The sequence below is a fragment of the Cimex lectularius genome, unplaced genomic scaffold (genome assembly GCF_000648675.2).
Source record: "Cimex lectularius strain Harlan isolate CLEC.00 unplaced genomic scaffold, Clec_2.1 scaffold340, whole genome shotgun sequence".
Taxonomy (NCBI): Eukaryota; Metazoa; Arthropoda; class Insecta; order Hemiptera; family Cimicidae; genus Cimex; species Cimex lectularius.
The window spans coordinates 47,820-69,284 of NW_019392867.1; the positions used below are offsets into that span (position 1 = coordinate 47,820).

The following is a 21,465-nucleotide window of genomic DNA, read 5'->3' on the forward strand; positions in this document are numbered from 1 at the left end:
TTTTCTCCAAAGCAAGGTAAAAATTTGAAAATAGACTAAAAATATTGAACAGTACTTTTTAAAGCGTCATAAAAAAATATGTATATGTAAACAATTAGTTATCACTTTTTTTTCATTAATATTATTTTAGAATTGATATTTCATAAATTCATATCTAGTTTGCGTTCATTGTATAGATAACGTATAGACAAATTAAGTAAATTTTTACTGTACATATCTATTTTACTTTATATTACTGCTTCTTTTCAAAATTTCTCGACAGTACTTCCTCGAAGCGTCATGCCATCTCAGAATTAAAAACCAGACACGATAAACCGAAAAGTTAAAAAAAAACGGCAGAACAATACAGGAACAATAACAACATAGCATAAGGGAGCAACCTCGGGCAAGGTCGCGAAAGATGTGGTGGCGAAAGGGGCGGCGGTCTGGAGGGTGAAAGGGAGAGGGGCAGGATGAACATATAAGAGTAGTAGACGACCAGAACAACGCAACAGTTCGTCATGGCGAGGCCCGCCGTCACCGCTCTGGTTAGTGTTGTGATAACGTCAATGTTCATGTTTATGTTACTAGTGTTACCATGACATACTCCGTCTCTTCCACCTCCAAGGATTATCGAGAGAAGGCGGAGGACCACGTGTGCTTTAAAGCCCAAAATTATCTTCTTTATAGCATTTCTAATAGAAATTCCTATTTAATTTTTAGGCTTTTAGGCTCATTTTCGAACTTTTCGGACATACAGTGTAAAAACCCTTAAACTCAATGTCTCGAGATTCTAAGAATAAGATAAATTTATAAATTACGTTCTTATCTATGTATTGGTTATATTTTAGATCTGTTGTTCTTAATTATACATATTTTTATACATTTTATTTGACTGTTTGGTTTTCTTTGGAAATATCTCTGTGTTATTAAAATTATGGTAGCAATAATTTAAAAAATTTTCGTTATTAGATAAACGATAAATTTTTAATTGAATGAAACCTTCCTGGGACGACTTTTTATTCAATTAAAAATTGTTTTATTTATGAAATTTAAAGGACATAAAAATACAATTCTGATCAATTTATCAGTCTTCCATTATATGGAAAACGATAAAAATGGAAAGTTTGGTAAATTGTTTGTTGAGGGTGTTAAAAAAAATATTTACGTAAATTAAATTTTTTCTAGGCAAAGTCAATTATAGACAATTAAATTTTGAATTTTTTGAAAACTACAGATCCAGGAACTTTTTCCAAACATTCTTTGACATAGTAAAAAGTTGATTTTTAATTAATTTTAATAGTTTTTTTATCACGCTTTTGGTTTTTCAGAAAAACATACCAGGGGTAGTGTTTTAACAAGATACACCTGAATCAGCAGAATTTGCTGAATTTTAGTATAGGCAATGACCGATGATGTACAAAAATTCGACCTGATTTGACTGTTTATCGTTAGATTATGTTTTATTTTGTTGTTTCTCGAGACAGCATGCGAAATATTTACATAGACAAGAAGATTTTTTTTCCATCAATTTACACTTTTTAACATAATTCTTCTTCTCTTCCAATATGCTAATTTATCCGAGTTTTCATTTTTTTCGTTACAGGCGGTTATTTGGCTCGTAGTAGCCCAAGTCCTCTCGACCCCCGTCCCGGAGCCGGACCCGAAAGCAGAAGCCAGCCCGAACCCGGTTGCAGCCCCGGGGGAAAGGCAGAAGAAACAGTAAGTTTTCACTTTTCTTTTTTTAATATCGAAATTCAGGGGGGGGGCTCGTGGAAAATCGTCAGTCATCATCAAAATCGCATAAAAGGCTACAAAACCTAGAAAAAAATTGACTTGTACTTCCACTGTGAAATCAAGATCTTCACTGAGACATTTTGGTAATATTTATTGAAAATTCCAATGCCAAAAGAAAACCATCCTCGATTATGGACCACCGTGGGCGCACATGATTTAGATCTGGAATTTTTTGACAAAGTAAAAAAGAGATAAATACAACCTTTCACTTATTTTTATATGTTTCTTAGTAAATTGAATACAACTCTATAATAAAAAGGATATCTGTGAGAGTTAGAACATAAAAACTCAAACCTGAGCCGGATTTTTATGTGAAGCAGCGAACCACGTGTGAAAGTCTGGACGTTGAAGCATAAAATTGAACACATTAGGTTTAAAGCCATAAGAATTACATCTTATTCTTAAGAGAGCTGTTTAAAAAGAATTTTGAAAATGTAAGAAATTTTTTTTACATTAAAAACTTTTTGTACTAGGCTTCGCAATTTGGCTGATGAATGTAGTTCAAAGTCTTTATATTTTTTTTCAAATTCGTAGCTCTATTCATGCTAAGATTTCACAATTAAGGAAAAAAGAAACTAATTTCTAAGATTTTTTATACAAATAGATGTTTTGTATCTAGTCCAATTTTGCTCACCTAAATTTACTCCTTTTCGTATATCACAACCTGCACTTAAAATTGCAAATCAAGGAATAAAAACAAGCATGCTAGATTTTTAACTAAATTCACCGTATTTTCATTACTTTTTTCATTTATTTTTAATAAAAAATACGCGTAGTACATTGTGGCATCAGGAAATTTTATTCAAACTTTTAATACTACCCCAAATAATTTTCAACGAAGAAAAATATATAATAATGAGATCTTTATGTCCACATATACAAAATAAATTTTCCTCTATTTTACAAATAAGATTATTTCCAGTTATAAAGGTTTGCAACCCTAAACTGTCTTTTGCCCACCAATCAGGATCTTGATCAAGTTGCTAGAATTAATCAGAAAAATCACAAACGGAAAAATACAGAAATAACTTGGAAAAAGGATTTTCTGTGAGGTCACAACAGAACGACAATTCTTTCAGTTTTTGCCGAGCTTTCGACGATTATTAAACAAAAAAATTAAAAAATTATATTTTTCTTACTTTAATTCGATAAGAGTTGAAATATGTCTTGAAAAAAAAATGCGTTTTTTAGATTATTTAAAATTAGGTAAAGCTCAGTATGTAAATATTAACAAGATGAAGTATGGAATTAATTAAAAGCAATAAAAACAACATAATATAAAATTTAAAAAAATATAATCTCGAAAGCTCGGCAAAAACTTAAATTGTCGTTCTGTTGTGACCTCACCGAAGATCCTTTTTCCAAGTTGTTCACCATCAGGTCGATCCATCATCTCATCTTTAAATACAGAAATATTTTAAATTTACGGTTATTTATTCGAACTTCTTTCTTGGATATGTTTTTCACACAGATTTTTTGTAATTTATAAAATTTTGCATCTCTAACTTTCCTACTACTCGTGAATCGCGATCTGCACAAGGCCTAAACTGCAAAATCAATATTTTCAAACCAAACACGCCCGATTTGTTATTAGATTCACTATATTTGTATTACTTCATGGTTTTATTTTTTCAAATACGCCAGATTAAGTTGATAAATTGTAATTTCACAAATCAGAAAAATAAAGAAACATGAGAACTTAATGTTCTATATTCAAAATATATTTTTTCTCTGTTTTCAACATGGGTTTTTTTTTATAAAGTTTTTTTATAAAGTAAATCGAACACAAAAAAGCACCAACCATCATTTTAACCACCAGATTCAAAAAATTTCATTCAATGGTTTATATTACAAATATTCAAACTAACGACTTCAATAATAAAATTGTAATAATTAATAAGACTTTTTTCAAACTCTTCCCAGAAAAATAAATAAATATTTGCAATTTACTATTATATGTTCAAACTGCTTTCTTGATATATTGTAATGATAGATGATTTGTAGCTTATGAAAATTTGCACCCCTAAATTTCCAACTGGTTGCGGCTCACGACCTGAACCAGGCATAAATTGTAAAATCGTTATTTTTTTTAAATCACGCCAGACTTTTCATTTGATTCGCGGTATTTTCATTAATTAAATTAATTATTTGTTGATTAAAAATACCCCAGACCAAAAGCATAAATCGAGACGAGGTATTTTAATGAAAACTGTTAATAGAATCTCGAGTAATTTTCGACCAACTATAAAAAATTCACAAACAATAAAAATGAATAATAATAAAGTTTACTGTTTATACTTTTTCCTATAATGCGCACATGAGATTATTACTATTTTTAAAGTTATTCAATTAAAGATTAAATTTTCTAGCCTTGGCTTGTCTACTTTTCATAATTAACTGGACTAAACAGGTTGAAATTAGCAGAAAGGCGTTCTTTTCTTCTTCCGGGCCAAGTGAGAGCTTTCCTGATCATGACGTGCTTGAACCATGCCGATTACACTGACGTGATGCATTCTCCGCTATTTTAAAGACTTTCTCGTCGGACGTTGCAAATTTGGCGAGAGACTTACAATTGCTTTCTACTATATTTATCCTTGTCGAAATCTTTCACCCTGATCTCTCGTGTTAATTTTGAAGAGAATAAATCAAAAATTGCACGAACTAGCAAGCTTTGGGTTACATAGTCCTTCTTAACCTGTTGATCTTGATACCAATTATTTAAAAAAAATTATGATACTCAAAATTTTCCTGTTTGTAGGTCTTTTTAACATGAGCCTTTTTAACAAATTAGGGAAACTAAACATATGGATTCTACGCTATTGAATATTACCAAACATCACAATGTTCTCACATTATGAGATGTCTTCCAAAAGATAAAGCTTCTTAGAAAACGATCATGATGATCGACAAATTTTTAAGTTATGTGACATTCGTTTGTTTAGGATCAAGACTAACCCTTTCTAATATGTTAACTTTCTTCTAAAAACAAGGTGGGCTCATTATTTATGTTAAGGACACTTAAAAAAGCTTCAGTTTGTTTGTTAAATATTTGCCCAAGTCGTGTCTGGCTTTGGCTCCGGGCATAGGTGTTGCTCTAGGTGAAAAGTATGTTTCACTCATTCTAAAAAGCCCCAATGACGTAAGGAACAGTTCACACCGAAATGGTTTTGCAACAATTAAAGTTGAATATGAGGATTGTCGGCAAAATCGTTACATAAAAGACGGAGGGGGCTTTACTTTGAACCTGCGCCCTGACAAAAGTAGCGTGATGACTTTCTTCGCTTCCTCGTGGGATAATGGGAGCTAACATGAAATGCATTCTTCGGTTCGGTGAATTTATTAATAATAAACATACAACTAAACTCAAAAACAATCAATCTACCTACTAAAATTTTATCAAAATTAGCCTATTGCCAAATTTAGTAACAGGCATTATTCCTTTACTCAATTCACTTGTTTCGCTATTTTGTATTTTATATTTTTTGAATCTGACACATAGTACATGTTGAAATGACCTTAGAACGAGCTTAAATTTTATTTATGGCTGATTTATCATATCACCCAATGGTTTGAGAGTCCGATGGTGGACTATCACCCAAAAAAAATATATTACCTGCATACTGTAGAGCTACAAAATAATTGTATATAATTTACAATATTTATAGATGTAGAAACAACCATGATTCCCATAAAAATCGGAACATAGGATCCAACAACACAATCTCGAACCAAAGGACTTTATGTCGGGTGTCATGCCTACTCCTTCCCAGTAAGATACTCCTTGACCAAATGTGGCACACTGAGCAACCTCTTTACAAGCGGAGGATCTGCGTCCATGCCCGTGTGTCAATCGGGTATGGCCTATCCTCAAACGAGTAAGCACGTTGCGTTTCAAACCTTCTGTGGGGCATCGTTCAGTCGTGCTCTTAACAGGCAAGAGCTTCTCGGATGATCATTGCTGCCAACGATATTTACTTCTTCTTCTTTATTATTCGTATATTATTAACATATTGATTAAGTGCCGGGAAACTGTACACTAGTAATGCACAAACTGGCCCTGTACTTAAAAACACCCAACGTAGATAAGACAAGGTATGCGACTCATCTCAAGTCGATGATAACTCCATCGAATTTATAAATAGATTATAAAAGGCGTTTTGTAATTGTAAATTTTACGATCGAAAGTTCCAACAACCACCGTGAAAGCAGGAATGTGGAATGTTTGATTCTTCCAGGATTGCGCAACTGCGACCCAGTGGCCGGAATGGGCCAAGCAGTTTAGCCAGCAAGGGCAACACGTAACGCGTCCGAAGTTCAATGTTATTAGAACATGCTAAAAAAAAAGCATCAAATCGGTAAATTTGTGTTAAATTAGACTGTTGTAAATAAAATAACAAAAGCAAATCCAAGTAAGACCAAAATATTGGTCAATCTAGACAATCACAATAAGGGTTAATAAACATCTAACATTAAACAAGTACAGAAAAGAGCGAGAATCCTTTTAGTTGAGGTCACTGGTTTGACATGGCACATGACAATACAAGTTCATAAGTCTCTATAAACTAGTCGGTATAAGACTAGTCAAAAACTTAAAACCAATTTTCATACGAGTTTGAAAAATTCTGCGTCCTCGGATGGATAAGTCCTCCGCAGACAACAAGGATAAACGTACCAATATTTCAGATTTCATAATCCATTAGCATGATAACTAAAAAAGTGAACATAGTTAAAAATAATCTTTAAAAAATTATGAAAACGAGAACTATTTTTGATATTCTGGAGTCCGTTAAATTAAAAAAAAATTTCAAATGCTCAGCGAGAAAAGCAAAGTGTGAAACATTGTTTATAAGTTACGCTTCTTTTGACAACTTTCGCCCGATAATTGCATTAACGAAAGCATTATCCATGGTTATTATTGAAAATATCTTGAGGTACTGTAGCAGAAATAAAAAATCGATATTATAAAGAAAGAAAGAAAATTTTTATGTTCTATAATGGAAAGTAATTCAGTTTCATAAATTCTAGAGAGAAAAAAATAGGTAGAATCTAGTATCAATGTATTATTTTTTTATTAATCTATTTCAACATGCTTTCCATAAGTAAAAATATTTGTACCAGAAAACAAAAGAAAAAACTGACAACAAAATATGTTTATTATTTATCAGTATTGAAAATTTTTTCGTTATCTACATTTCGAAGTATATTTATATTTAATTAATGTTCTTGGATAGTTGATTCCCCATGGAAAAACATTTTTTTTTATTTAGGAGGAAGTTAAGAGAGGCCAGATACCATCTTTTTAACCAAAAGGGTTTTTTTTATTGTGTAATAACGCATTTAGTAAAAACTCTTAGGTGTCGCTTACTGCTTTATTTCTCGATTCTCCATAAAGCTCTGTTTCATAAGGCTTTCACTTTCGAGATAAGTTTCATATTCACCTTCGACATCTTTCTCACATCTGACCATAAAATTCTCACGGCGTCAGCGTACTTTCCACTGGCGGAAGAACATAACAAATGAGACATTTCTGGAGAAGAAAGTGGCATTTGTGACTCACGGATTTTGGAAAGATTTATTTTTTTGTTACATATTCAATGGGTGCTGTTAAATCCGTTGGGAAAAACAAAGTTGCGCTGACGAAACTGAAGATGCTTAAGTACAAAGCTTAAAATCAAATTATAACAGAAAGTCTCATCCTTGTGAAGATATCTTAAGAAACAACGTTGTCCAAACTTAAAAAAAAATACATTCCCCGAATTTGCACCATCAATCCCTCGGTCAAATTGTGACTTCCGGCCCGATTCCAGAATTGTCACGATCAGCGTGATCTTACCCTTGCCGGCAGATGGGCGTAGAGATACTCGTCCATCCCGGACGTTCACGTACCCGGGATGGAAGACGTGCTGCCGTGGGACGCCGTTTCCGTATGACCCAATCCTAGACATTGCGCAAAACGATTCTCGCACGTGTGATCCCTCCAGCAGGATATGTTACAGCTTCGAAATCTTTCGCAAACGGAGATGGAAAGAATTTTAAATTCGTGAAAGCAGAGGTTGTGATGATATAATGAAATTAAGAAGGTCATAATTATAAAAGTTTTATGCAAGTTTCAAAAATAAACTATTAATTACACTTAAAGCCAGATTTTTAGAGGAAATGAAGATAATAGTATACCTTTTTTCGCAATAAATCTTTTAAATTGCCAATAACTCTTTGATTATCCAAACTTTCCTTTCAAATCAATAGTTGAGAATCGATGGTTTTCATTGTCAAAAAGATGTTCACCAACTCTCGATTATGCGAAGGCTTCAACGCCTCTTGATTCAAAAGGCGAAAGTGCCTGGTGCCGTTTTACCATCGCCTTTTCACGGAGTGTGCGAAAAACCATTTCCGGTATGAATTGAATCGGTTAAATTCCCACGAACGTGACTTTTATAACTGGCTATTAAAAGTTAGCTGCGGACTGGCTGTATTACGGCACCTAACGCTTTCACCTTCACCTTGCTCTTTGCGACTTTACTGTTTGTTTTGCCCAGGTTTCACTCCTAACCTTCTTTTTCCGCTCTCCATATTTCTCAGGCCAGTTTCGTACTGTTGCATTTTTTTCGCGGTAAGATTTTCAAACTTAATTATTTTTGCAATCATAAAACTCAGTAATGAGGATCGATTGATCACATAATCCTAGATGTAATTTAACATCATCCTATTGTTATATTATCACAGTATTATTATTTATATTTATAAGCGTTCAACGCCATTGAAACTTAAAGTAGTAAGCACGACTGTTATGCAGATTCTAATTTTTTTCCTGAAATCGATTGTATGATCTAAGACGGAAAGTTGTCACGAGGAGGTGAGTGGAAGTCACGAAGCCGAAGCTTTCTTCCTAAACGTGAGCTTACCGAACCTGTAATGTGTAATTACAAAAAGCCCGAAAAGAAATTCGCTTTGTACCTGAATATTTCAAATTTAAACAAAAGTTCTTTTTTTTCTGTTCCAGCATTGATTTTGGTTTCGAAGACAGAGGAGATTGGGGCCATCACCCAAAAGGCGTGTGGAAGAAGAAACTGGTCTGGAAAGAGGACTGGAAGCAGGTTTGGAAAACTGTCGAAAAAGAGGTCTGGAAGACTGTCTGGAAGAAAGTACAAGTACCTGTGTGGAAAGAACACCAAGTCCCCATCTGGAAAGAAGTCAAGGTGCCCGACTGGAAAAAGATATCCGTACCGGTTTGGAAAGAGATTAAAGTCCCAGCCTGGAAAGAGGTAAAAGTCCCAGACTGGAAAGAAATCCAAGTCCCGGATTGGAAGGAAATCCAGGTCCCGGATTGGAAAGAAATCCAAGTCCCAGACTGGAAAGAAATACAAGTACCTGATTGGAAAGAAATCCAAGTCCCGGATTGGAAAGAAATCCAGGTGCCCGATTGGCAAGAAATTCAAGTCCCAGACTGGAAAGAAATACAAGTACCTGACTGGAAAGAAATTCAAGTTCCCGATTGGAAAGAAGTCCAAGTGCCAGACTGGAAAAAAATTCAAGTGCCCGTCTGGAAAGAAATCAAGGTGCCGGCTTGGAAAGAAATCCAAGTACCAGATTGGAAACAGATTTGGAAGCCTGAGTGGGTAAAGGAATGGGTCCCTGGAGAGAAGAAATTAGGTAAAGACGAGCACGGTTGGGAGTACACGTCGCATGGGCTTTGGAAGAAAAAGCTCATCTGGAAACCAGAATGGAAGCAGATCTGGAGGACGGAAAAAAAGCAAATCTGGGTGCCCGAGAAGAAATTAGAATGGAAAACCGAATGGAAACAAATCTGGAGGACTGAGAAAAAACAAATCTGGAGAACAGAAAAGAAACAGATCTGGAGAACAGAAAAGAAACAGATCTGGCGAACGGAAAAGAAGCAGATCTGGAGGACCGAGAAGAAACAAATCTGGAGGACAGAAAAGAAGCAAATCTGGAGGACGGAAAAGAAACAAATCTGGAGGACCGAGAAGAAACAGATCTGGAGAACCGAAAAGAAACAAATCTGGAGGACGGAAAAAGTCCAAATCTGGAGGACTGAAAAGGTACAAATCTGGGTTCCGCAGAAAAAGCTCGAATGGAAAGACAAGTGGGTACAAATCTGGAGGACGGAAAAGAAGAAGGAATGGGCGACCGAAAAGAAGCTCGTATGGAAGGAAGAATGGAAACAGGCTAAAGTTCCCGCCTGGAAGCACGTTTCTGTACCCGAATGGAAGAAAGTCTGGAAGCCAGTCTGGGAAAAGGTCTGGGTTCCCATCCATGAAGAACACCACGGCTGGGACTAACTAACACAAACGCTCAAAGTCAACATTACCATTTATAATCTTACCATTGTAATATAGAACTTGTACAGTTATTTTTATTATTAAACTTTTTTAAGATAATTATATTATTAAATAAATCTTGATGATTCAACTTCCTACCAAAATCCCAAAATTTGCCATTTTCCCAATTTAGCAGCAATCCAATGAGGTTGTGTTTACATCAATATTGTTTTAGCTGTTTTATTGCCCTTTATTACTTTATTCAGTTTAAGATTAAAGTCTAGAGAGTTTAAAAATTTAAAAAATTCTTTAACCATTGTTCCACGCACAATTATACTGCTCTCTCTACTTTATCTTTTTTTAATTGGCAGAAGTTTGTGTCCTTCACGTAATGAATATTGAAATATTAGATGTCTCTATTATCGATGGCATCCTATGATGATTTGTGCTACTCTGCTAGGTTCAAACGATACAAATAATTGTGTGCCTACCATAATAGTTTAGCACCGTCGTGGTCTTGTAGTACAAAAGTTACTTACTACCCATTACTAGTCGCTTTTTTCCAAAAGAATCTGGTTTTTTGGTTTTCCTGGACACCTAATGAATTACTGTCCCTATGTGGTTATTTAAAAAAAATTGCTTAAATCATATTTCGGTCTATTTTAAGATAATTTGAACTATCTTTGGGCTTTAGCAATTGGCTTTATGACAAAATGCTCGCTCTTTTCCTTGGTGCTTGTTGTGAAGCATGTTTTTACTCTTTTAGCCTTAGAAGTAGCCAGGAGATCTGCCTGATTATTAATACATTGTTCTGCTAATCTTGCCTTGGGTGGGCAAATTTTAGAAATTTTCTTGCCGAAACTTGATATTCTACTTTACCATCCAGACTTACAAAGTTCTCCGATTTCCTTCCGTGGATATTAAGATACTCTTGATTAAAGCCAACAATGCAGTAGTTCTGGTTGATCTTTGGCCTGGTTTGAATCTTGATAAGATAAGATCAGCTACTCCACAAATTTTCAAATCAATTGATATATGAAGCAATGTGTGTGTGTGTGTGTGTGTGTGTGTGTGTGTGTGTGTGTGTGTGTCCCTCTATAAATTTCTTTAACCAATAATATTTTTTAAAAAAAATTCTTAGCTTATTTTTATAATTAAGTATTCTTGGTGTTTTTCCTCCTCCGTGAAAAATGAAAAGAAAAACTCTAAAAATATAGAAGTTCTGATTATTTTTTAAATCACGAAATACTAAACAATCAAAACTGAAAAGGAGAAACTTTTGAAAAGAAAGAAGAGAGACCAAAGTTGGATGTCTAATATGAAAAAAAAACTTAACGAAGAACGTATCATAAGGAATGTTTGTTCAATGGGAATGATTTAAACAACTATATTGACAAAATTATGTATTGAATAAAGTTTAAAAATATATAAATTTAAATTTTAAATTCACTAGTTTTCGTGGTCCGCTTGATCAATTAATATCTTTCAATTAAGAGAAGAGAGTGAAGTCATGATAGCTAAAGTGGTAGAGCAGCGGCGTATCTAGCCGAAGGTCGTGGGTTCGAATCCCGCTCGTGACATTGTCTTTTTTATATCAACTAAAATCCTTAATTAATTATATTTTAAATAATAATTATCTTTAGCCCCAATATACTCTGATATGTATCTGAGTGTGTGTGCTGTGTTGTGTGTGTATTTATATGTTTTCTCTATTCATTTCGTCTTTCCTTAATTTAAAAGATTTATTTTTACTTAAGAAAGAAATAAAATTGTAAGCCAGAAAAGGATTAAAGAAATTGCGGCCAAAGTACAAAACATTAAAAAATATTATGTAATAAAACAATAAAAAGTGCAAAAGAGACACTTTTAGATTAATTCTGTATAATCTAACTGAATATTTCATCGAAAATACAATAAACCAAGAGAAACAACAATGCAACAATCATAAGGAATATTTTTCGATATATTTAAAAAATATTTACAAAATTTTTTAATTAACGTTGCAAACAAAAATCAGCCTCAAAATTACATAACATAAGCGTAATAGTTCAAATTTAAAATTTAAATTTTAATTATCGTTGTCTGTTTATCTGACTCTACCTCCTACTGCGCTATTGTATTTAAAATTAGGATTGAAATTCCAGTACAGAGGAGGGTTCGCTTGTTTATCACAGAAATTTTGACTCGATGGTCCGTGCTTTCTCGCTTTAGCTCTTCAGCCAGACAGTTTTTGTCAATTCTTGGGTACCAATCTATTATTTTTTCTAAATATTTTCAGAAGTGCAGTAAGTATAGAAAAAATTCATACGAAATAGCATTCTTTAACAGAATATGATACAATTATCCTTTACCTATGTGATTAAAAGAAAAACATTGTTATCGGAGGAATGAAAGAAAGCATGCTGATGTTATGAGACTTTGAAATTAAGAAGTGCCTTAATTGGTTTAAAATCTTGGAAAGTTTCTTCCAGTCATTGTTTTAATTGGGATTTTTGTACCTTCATCCATTTAAGAAGATAAACAAGCCGTGGCCGCTCAATGGAGATGCTTAATTGATACATCGATTACACAACAACCTGCTGGAGAGGATTGAAAGTTAAACAAGAAGAAAGTAAAGCCGGGTAAATAAAAGAAAGAAGAAAATAAAAAACGTGGGTAAGGCGTGATTGGAAGGACGGGTGAAGGTCGAGCGGAAGAAAGTTACCTCAGCGTGCTTAGTTCACCCCTGTAATAAATCGTATCACAATTACCAATTTACGTAACGCAAACTTTACCGTTATGGCCGCGTGATGTGAACCCAATTTACATTGAATAACACGTCGGTTTCGAAAGTTTGTCATCTTCAGATAAATACGTATAATTGTCAAACTTTCTTTGCAATAAGGATAAGAAAAGGCTTTTAAGCTATTTTGTGGAAAGTCTGTCGAAGGTGCCTGTTTATCCATTTTATCGGAGAAAAACAGATATATCTACAAATTTGTTTTGTTTTTCTCCAAAATAAATCGGCTATTATTTAACCGACGACACGAAGATTATATCATCAACTTAAGAGTCCCAACGAAGAACCTGTTTCACTGAAGATTTACCGACATTTAAGGCTCCAAAAAGCTGGCCACTTCCATATCGCCATAGGTTAAAACGGAGATTATGTTATCAACCAAGAAATAACATAAAAGATTACACCGCATAACGACAAGGATGTGATAAATTAAATGTTTATTTCTACTGCGAAGGAATTAAGGTGAAAAATGAGGCTGCCCAGGGAAAAAAATATACAACTCCATGTGTTTCTTACTAAAATAAAACATAAACTTTTATCAATGATAATGAACACTGCCTTTTTGCCAACGGGCCACGAATCAGCTTGACAAAAATCTAAAAGTTAAATAATTTCAAATTCCAGGTAAAATACAAGGCTTGGATGTTGGAGGTATTTTTTAATGCGTGGAAAAGATAAGTGTGTCGCTGCGAATGTATAAAAACAACTAAAAACTTTAGGATTTAATATCGGAAATGTATTTGTACAAAGTAGAGAGCCTAGGGTGTTTCCTTGCGGCACTCAAACTCAAACAAGGAGAAAAGATACATGCACCTTGTACAATTTGGCAATGTTTCCTTGCAGTACTCCAGCTCAAACTCAGAGTATATCTGCACCGTGCATGCCTGTACATATAGGACAGCTATCTTAGGATACTCCCTTGCAGTTCTCCTGCTCCTTCAAGAAAGAAAGTCGTCTGCACCGTTTAAGACTTTGGAATACCTATCGGACAGGGAGGATATTACAAGCTTACAAGGAATAACAAAGCAGTAATCAGTAAAATGTACACATTTTTAGTTATAGATTACTCTCAAGTAATTCCAGGAGCAACATGAGAGAAGTCACTCACAAGAGATCTCATGGCCGTAACCACTTCAAGATAGGCTAATACTTAAATGGAGTTGAATGCTATCCAGTTAGGGAAGGATCAAGATTAGATGATAGGATGACGTCTTAAACAAAAGAGCATATAATATTGTTAGGTAGAATAGGAATCTCAGTTGTGAATATTGTATATAAGAAAGGCCCTAAGATGCTGCCCTGGGGGACGCTCATTGTAATAGGAATATAAAAAGGAACGCATCATCTTAAAAGTTGTGGAATTTTTTAAACATGTGTGAACGGAAGGAGGTTCTCGAGTTGCAACAGCAAACCAGGGTCTATATCCAACGAAACTTGGGACAGCTCGAGCAATATTGGTTCTGCTCAAGAGATGATGAGATAGAGAAGAGAAGAGGAGGCCACAAGGCCTTCTTCACCGCGACCTGAGTAGATTGTGCTCGCTGTTTTTTACAACTCACTGGCACAGGTTGTTAATCAGCATCCATAGCCTAGCCAGCGGCTCCTTATGTAGGATCTTGCTTGGGGTTTTTCCTGTCCTAGTTGCAAGAATCTGCTCTTACATAGACCTTCAAAAAAAAAACATAAAATGTGTTCTGGAGCTTTCCACTTCTTCTGGTAGTATCTGCACAGTGTTTCTTCTGTCTGTACTCATATCCGGTGCATGTGCTTTCTTATATTACAGTGTCCTTAGGAGTCCAACCAGAATCCTGGTTCGGTTGCGGTTGTCTTCCTGTAATTCCTTTGTAAGTTTTGCATATGGCCCTTCTATGAATCTTTTCGCATGCTTCATGCCTGAGGTATTGTTCCACCAGGTTTTGGGCTCATTAAGGATCTGGTAGTAAGGTATGATATTTCAGCTTTTGATATCAAACATTTTAGGACAATTTTTCCTAGGGCATCATTTTAATTGCGGAATAATTCCTACGTACTAGAACTGTAGTCCCTTTGGTACGGGAAGGTTCGGGTGCTCTCCGTCGGACCTCCCCTCCGGGTCATACGAGGACACCGTGCAATTCGATAACAAAAATTGCAAAATATCATAAGGACGAAGAAAAAAAAGTTTATTCGCTTGTCGATTATAGTCACTTTGGCAACAGAAAATAAAAGAGGAGACGAAGAAAAATAAGCTTGTAGGTTTTTCGAAATTATCATTGTTATTGATCATCACTGTTAAGGTCATGTTGCGGATGTCGATAATTCATAGTATTAAGCAAAAGATTTATTGGCTTTGGAGAGATCACACAAAAGCATTCATACGAAAATGGTATTTGAAGATTATCCCAGCTGACAGAGGTTATGTCATCAAATTTCTTCTGTTTGAAGAAAAATTTTCACCTCCCTTGACGAGTTGTCAGAGGAAACACATAAAGAATAAGAGGTTACTGAATTTTTTTTATAAATGAAGATTAAATCTTCATCTTGATTTATTTTCTATTTAACTCTGATATGGCATCACATGGAGATGCTACACCTTTTATTCTCTGATATGGCATCACGTGGAAATACTCCACATCCTTTTCTAAAAAAAATAATTCCTACTCACAGTAAGTTGTTTTCCAACGATCAGGATTTCGAGCCCTTAGCTCATCATCAGCTTGAAGGATTTCTACAACCACGTCTCTCGACATGAATTGCAAAAGTGAGCCCGCCTATACCCCCACCAACGCGACGTTCCAATGAGAAGCTGGTTTTTTAATGGCGCTCAATTTGAACGTGCGAAAAGCAGGAATTATAACACAAGTAAATATAATGGTAATAGTTAAAGAAATTAATTATAAATTAGTGATTAAAGATAAAAGATAAAAAATTAGAATAATACTTTAATATTATTAAATTACTATAAAAAATAATAACAATTAAAATAATTAATTTAATTATTTGGACGTTTAATATTATTTATGTACATATTTAAAATGGGAAGTAGATCAAAATCTGTGATATTATTAATGCATTTATCTCCATGTTCAATTTTACATTTTTTAATTTCAAATTTCTCAAATCAATATACATAGTTCTTTCTCTTTGTTGAAACTATGTAACACTGGTGTATTTAAATTTGAATTGAAATTATGTTTTGTTTCTTTTAGATGGTCCTTAAATTCCGAAAATTTGTTCGATTTAGGCAAGTGTTCTTTTACTCTTGTTTTTATTTCTCTACCCCTTTGTCCTTAATATTTAATATCATAATCATTACAATTAAGTTGGTAAACCCCGCTTTTTTCCAAGTTGTCAACCTTGTCTTCAAGTTTTGAGAGGATGTTTTTAAGTGAACCCGTACTGCTAAAAGCTATTCTAAAACCTTCTTGTTTAAAAATTTTACTAACTTTTTCCGATAATTCACCAATGTATGGCAAATAACGGAAACCTAATGATTCATTTATGGTGGGGTGGCTGAGTCCTTGTTGATTCTTTTAAAGTTAATTTTTTTATTATTTTAACTAGCAACCTATCAATAAATATTTCTGGATACCCATTGTCTTTTGCTAAGGTTTTCATAAGTTGTAATTCTTTATATCAGCGGGTTTTTGCACTTTTGCAATTCATGTCGAGAGACGTGGTTGTAGAAATCTTTCAACCTGATGATGAGCTAAGGGCTCGAAATCCGGATCGTTGGAAAACAACTTACTGTGAGAAGTAACTTTTTTTTAAAAAAGGATTGAACACCGCCCTCACACAATCATTCATCATTTCTATGCTTCACATTTTATTCTCTGATGCGGCATCGCATGGAAATGCTTGACATTTTATTCTCTGATATGATAACGCATGGAAATGCTTGACATTTTATTCTCTGATATGGCATCGCATGGAAATGCTTCACATTTTATTCTCTGCTATGATATCAACGGAAATGCTTGGCATTTTATTCTCTGATATGGCATCGCATGGAAATGCTTCACATTTTATTCTCTGCTATGATATCAACGGAAATGCTTGGCATTTTATTCTCTGATATGATATCGCATGGAAATGCTTGGCATTTTATTCTCTGATATGGCATCGCATGGAAATGCTTCACATTTTATTCTCTGCTATGATATCAACGGAAATTCTTGGCATTTTACTCTCTGATATGGCATCGCATGGAAATGCTTCACATTTTATTCTCTGCTATGATATCAATGGAAATGCTTGGCATTTTATTCTCTGATATGGCATCGCATGGAAATGCTTCACATTTTATTCTCTGATATGATATCGCATGGAAATGCTTGGCATTTTATTCTCTGATATGGCATCGCATGGAAATGCTTCACCTTTTATTCTGTGATAAGGCGTCACATGGAGATGCTTCACATTTTATTATCAGTGACGTCATACTACTACGTAACTATTTAAACGCAATAAGGTTGACTATTTGAACAAGTTAAATCTCGTTTTTATCTGAAGGATTTTATTTCATTGTCGAATTAAGTCCTGGCTACGGAAACCTGTTTATTGCGAAACTTTGATTTTTTTAGGAAAACTAGTTGTAAAAAATAAACCAAATTTATTTATTTGGGCCTGGGAATGGACTCTTTGGAGAAGAATATTTAAACATGGTTATGCATGAAGAATTCTCTACTGACAGGTTGTATGACGAACTCTGTGAAAGATGTCATAAACATAAGCATAACAAGAAGAATGTTAAAAAATCGGAAGTTATGATTGATAGAAGATTCTTGATTTTGGAAATTATTTAAAAATCATTCCTGCTTATTTGTAAAGTGTCGCGAACCTTATGTCACTACCTATGAATTCTTAAGTATTTCAACGTGTGGATTGAAAATCTACGATTTTATAAGGCAAACTAAGACAAGCCAAAAGACTGGTTACGACTTGTTAAGTTGGAGTTAAACTCCATAAATAGATTGCAAACCAATGAAGAAGTAATATTGCATTACTAATAATCTTCGCCGAATTGATGGCATAGGTTTTAGAAACATAAAAGTGCTAACAGTTTTTTAATAACCACCTTTCACTGATGATGATGTACAATGATTACACGAAATAATTATTGAAGTGGTTGAGTTTTTGTAATATAATGGCCATAAATAAAGGCTATTTCTGCTGGAGACATGGCAATTATGTCATCATCCATGGGGTTTGACTGTTCCAAAGAAACGAAACGTGTTTATGGAAGAACACCTTTTGTCGGAAAAACTCTCAAGAAAATTAATCACTAAAGATTTTACGCAGTAGTTTAAGTCGTCTGGGAAATGAAGTAATTACAAAGGAATTTATTTGATTAAGTACTCTGCTTAAACCATTAAAAGATCAAACCTAGTAACTGGACGTATAGATGATGATGTTCGACCTTTCGAATTTTCCCTCCTTTTTGCCATTTTTCAAATGGCGACGTATTTAGCCGAAGGTCGTGGGTTCGAATCCCGCTCTTGGAACTAACTTTTTCATTTCAACCAAAAATCTTAAATAAAAAGATTAATCAATTGAAAGAAGTAATTTGGTCGTTAGACCACTAAATATAATGGACTATACGTGGTATTAATTGTTTAAAAAAATTATTGTGACTAATAAACAAAATTAACCTTTTATTTTATTATTTTTTAAAATACATTAATTAAAATTTCCTTCAGTAAAAATCAATAATTTTTAATGAATTTTAATGCAATTTATAATAAAAATAAAATAAAAACGCTATAGAAAGTAAACACTACAAAATTGGCAATATACCTATTCATTTTTGAGCAGTTTATAATTGCTGCCGATTGAAGATTCATGACATAAACGAAGCACCCTTGGTAACCTGCAAAAAAATTAAAGGAGTATTCTTAATAAACTAAGGTTAATAGGAAAATTAATCAAAAACGTGTTTATTTTTTCCCGATAATCGTTATCGATTTAGGAGATTATTCAAAGATGTCATTGTATGTACGTGGCATCATAGGAAAAAGACACATTGATGCAGAAGATCGAAGTTTTTTTACATATTTTTAAAAACAAATTGTCCCAGTATATTATTACGTACTATTTAATGTATTATACATGGAAGTAACATTACAATCTTGACTGTTCCTCTTGGCCCACTGGTTCAAAGTGGAAATTTCTGATTTTTCGTGAATCATGCCATGGTAGAAAAATAATATTTGCCCCTTAATTATATGAGCAATAGGATTTGTTTTCTTATTCACCATTGGTAGCATCCCCAGAGTACTCGATATTCCTCGCGGCGGGGTTGTAAGCATCCCCTTCCTTTCACGCTAATAAATTACTTTTACTCTCCAGACATCTTACACTCGCCCCAGAGTACTTGATATTCCTCGGTGCGGGATTATAAACAACCCGTTCCTTTCACGCTAATAAATTACTTTTACTCTCTAGACGTCTTACACTCGCCCCAGAGTACTCGATACTCCTCGTAATAGAACAACTAGTATTTTTTCACGATAACACATTGGCAAAGGTAGCGTTCCGCAAGTCACCAATCCTTCACGCTATCAGCTATACACAAATCACATCCTACACCTAGACCTCATTACTGACTAGTGCATTTGGTAAAAACGTAACGAGCAAAAAGCCAGCAAGTGATTTAGGCTCAGACGTCCAAACGACTAGCCCACCAGTGCACACACTAGACTAAAAAACCTCAACAAAATATATGAATAACTCAGACACCTACTTAGGGAAAATCTACATCAAACTAAGAGCTTACAAAATGTATCGTTTACTATTTCTACTACTTTTCAAACCTCATCAAACCTGGACCGTTACTTCGGGTTTTATGCATAGAAAACGAGAAAAAAAGCCATAAAGTGACGTTATCGGTCAGATTCATATCATCAGCCCATACTAAAGAGACAAAAGTTCAACAGAATACATGGACAACAAACAGTTCGGCCAAATTCTACAAAAAGTATACGTAAAACTAACATCTTACAAAACCTATTTTAAGTTACGGAGTCGAGCTGTGAAGCCTGGTCTAATCCTTTTGTATCATTATAATTATTAATTATACGATAGCTTGACATCAGCAAAGATCAAGAAGTTTGTATTCTGAGGGAAAAATTCAGCAATATCATTAATAATGATCTAAAGTTAAACGGCCTAAATGTGAATCCTGGGGCGTCTCACATTTTGCGTGAATAAATTTAGCCATAGGATTATTAATTTTTACTTGATGATGTCTACCTTGCAAATAACTAAGAAATCACAACAACCCATGGAAGCCCAGAAAATTTAAATTAGATAAAAGCAAATAAAAATTGACATTATTAAATTTCTTACTCATAATGGCCTTATAATAATCATTTGTTCAATTGTACTGTGTTTATTTCGTCTGCATCTTTTTAAAATAAAAGAGCTTTCTGGTACCTGTACGAAGACAGCTATCTACACCGTACTCCCTAAACTGTCAGTTTCACCTCGTTCGAAAAGTTACTAGAAATAGGCACGAGAGGGCGCAAGGATGAAAAACCAATCGAATAGGATATCACAAAACCAATAAATTTTATAGATATACAAGTTTTCAAATAATGAAAATATTTATTCGTAAAAAAAAATCTGTCTAATTAAAGAAAAATAAGAAGAAAGTTTTGTCGGTAAAAAAAGTCCATGAATCAATGGACCTTATGTTTTTTATTTCAACTGGATTTGATTTATATATTTTCTTTTTGAAAAGAAATTTATTTTAATTTCATTAGTCGATCCTTGCTTTCTCTGTTGTTTATTAGCAGCAAGGAAGAATACCTTGTAGTTCCTTTCACTTTCAATAGTCAAAAGTTTGATCGTCTAGGTACAAGAGGGCGTTAGGGTAATAATAAATGTGCAAAATGCAAATCGAAAATCTTTTTTACAATTTTACTTTACATAAAAGTCAAAAATTCAATACAAACGTTGCCTTATCTGTCCAAACACCGAGGTTGGGCTCCAGGGACGAATCAACACATCTAGGTCATTTCAGCCCCCATCATAATCAGTTCCTAAACCCAAACCCATTCATACATCCACTATATTCTTTCTTATTTACCATTTAATCAGGGTGGTGGAGTCTCGGTATTATTTCATTTTACCTTTTACACCTTTATACAGGGTGTTCGGCTACTCGTGTTATAAACTTTGCCAGTATATTCTACATTTAAAATAGAACCAGAAAGTCCTAATTAACTATGGTCGTAATCTCAACAGTTTCGTAGTTATTTCACTTTTTCTGATTTTTTAAGATTCCATGATCTTGCTTCAAATAAGCAATGATAACTCCAAAAATGAAAGGCTTTGGACAAATCTGTTAATACCATTGAAAACTACGTTAAATTTCAAATAAGATGTGATCAATACTAGACTTGTAAAAGTTGGTGAAATAAGCATTTTAGGAGCCAGAACTTTGAAAAATAATTATTTTTTCAATGTTGAAAAACATACTTTTGTGATTTTCAACGACTATTTCCAAACATAGAGACCAGAAAATTTCAGAAAACGAACTCCATTTTATATCCTTTTTAGTGATGTAATTGCTTTAATAATTAATTTTTTCAAACATAAAGAAATTGATGAAGGAAAGGGGAAAAAATCGTGGTTGACGGATTGGTAAGG

General features: G+C 34.0%; 1 protein-coding gene across 1 annotated transcript; it reads left to right on the plus strand.

Annotated features, from left to right (window-relative positions):
• Window positions 1-483: 483 nt before the first annotated feature.
• LOC106665672 lies at window positions 484-10,168 on the plus strand. Its single transcript, XM_014392279.2, has 3 exons — window positions 484-527; window positions 1,586-1,701; window positions 8,777-10,168. Exons 1-3 carry the CDS (start codon window positions 501-503, stop codon window positions 10,074-10,076), a joined length of 1,443 nt encoding a protein of 480 aa, XP_014247765.1. The 5' UTR covers window positions 484-500; the 3' UTR covers window positions 10,077-10,168.
• Window positions 10,169-21,465: the final 11,297 nt, after the last annotated feature.

Excerpts from the sequence above, each read along its gene's own strand:
- LOC106665672 (XM_014392279.2), top strand. The coding sequence starts at position 501 with ATGGCGAGGCCCGCCGTCACCGCTCTG. Across the intron at positions 528-1,585 it reads GGCCCGCCGTCACCGCTCTG|GCGGTTATTTGGCTCGTAGT; the intron begins GTTAGTGTTGTG and ends TTTTCGTTACAG. Across the intron at positions 1,702-8,776 it reads GGGGAAAGGCAGAAGAAACA|CATTGATTTTGGTTTCGAAG; the intron begins GTAAGTTTTCAC and ends TTTCTGTTCCAG.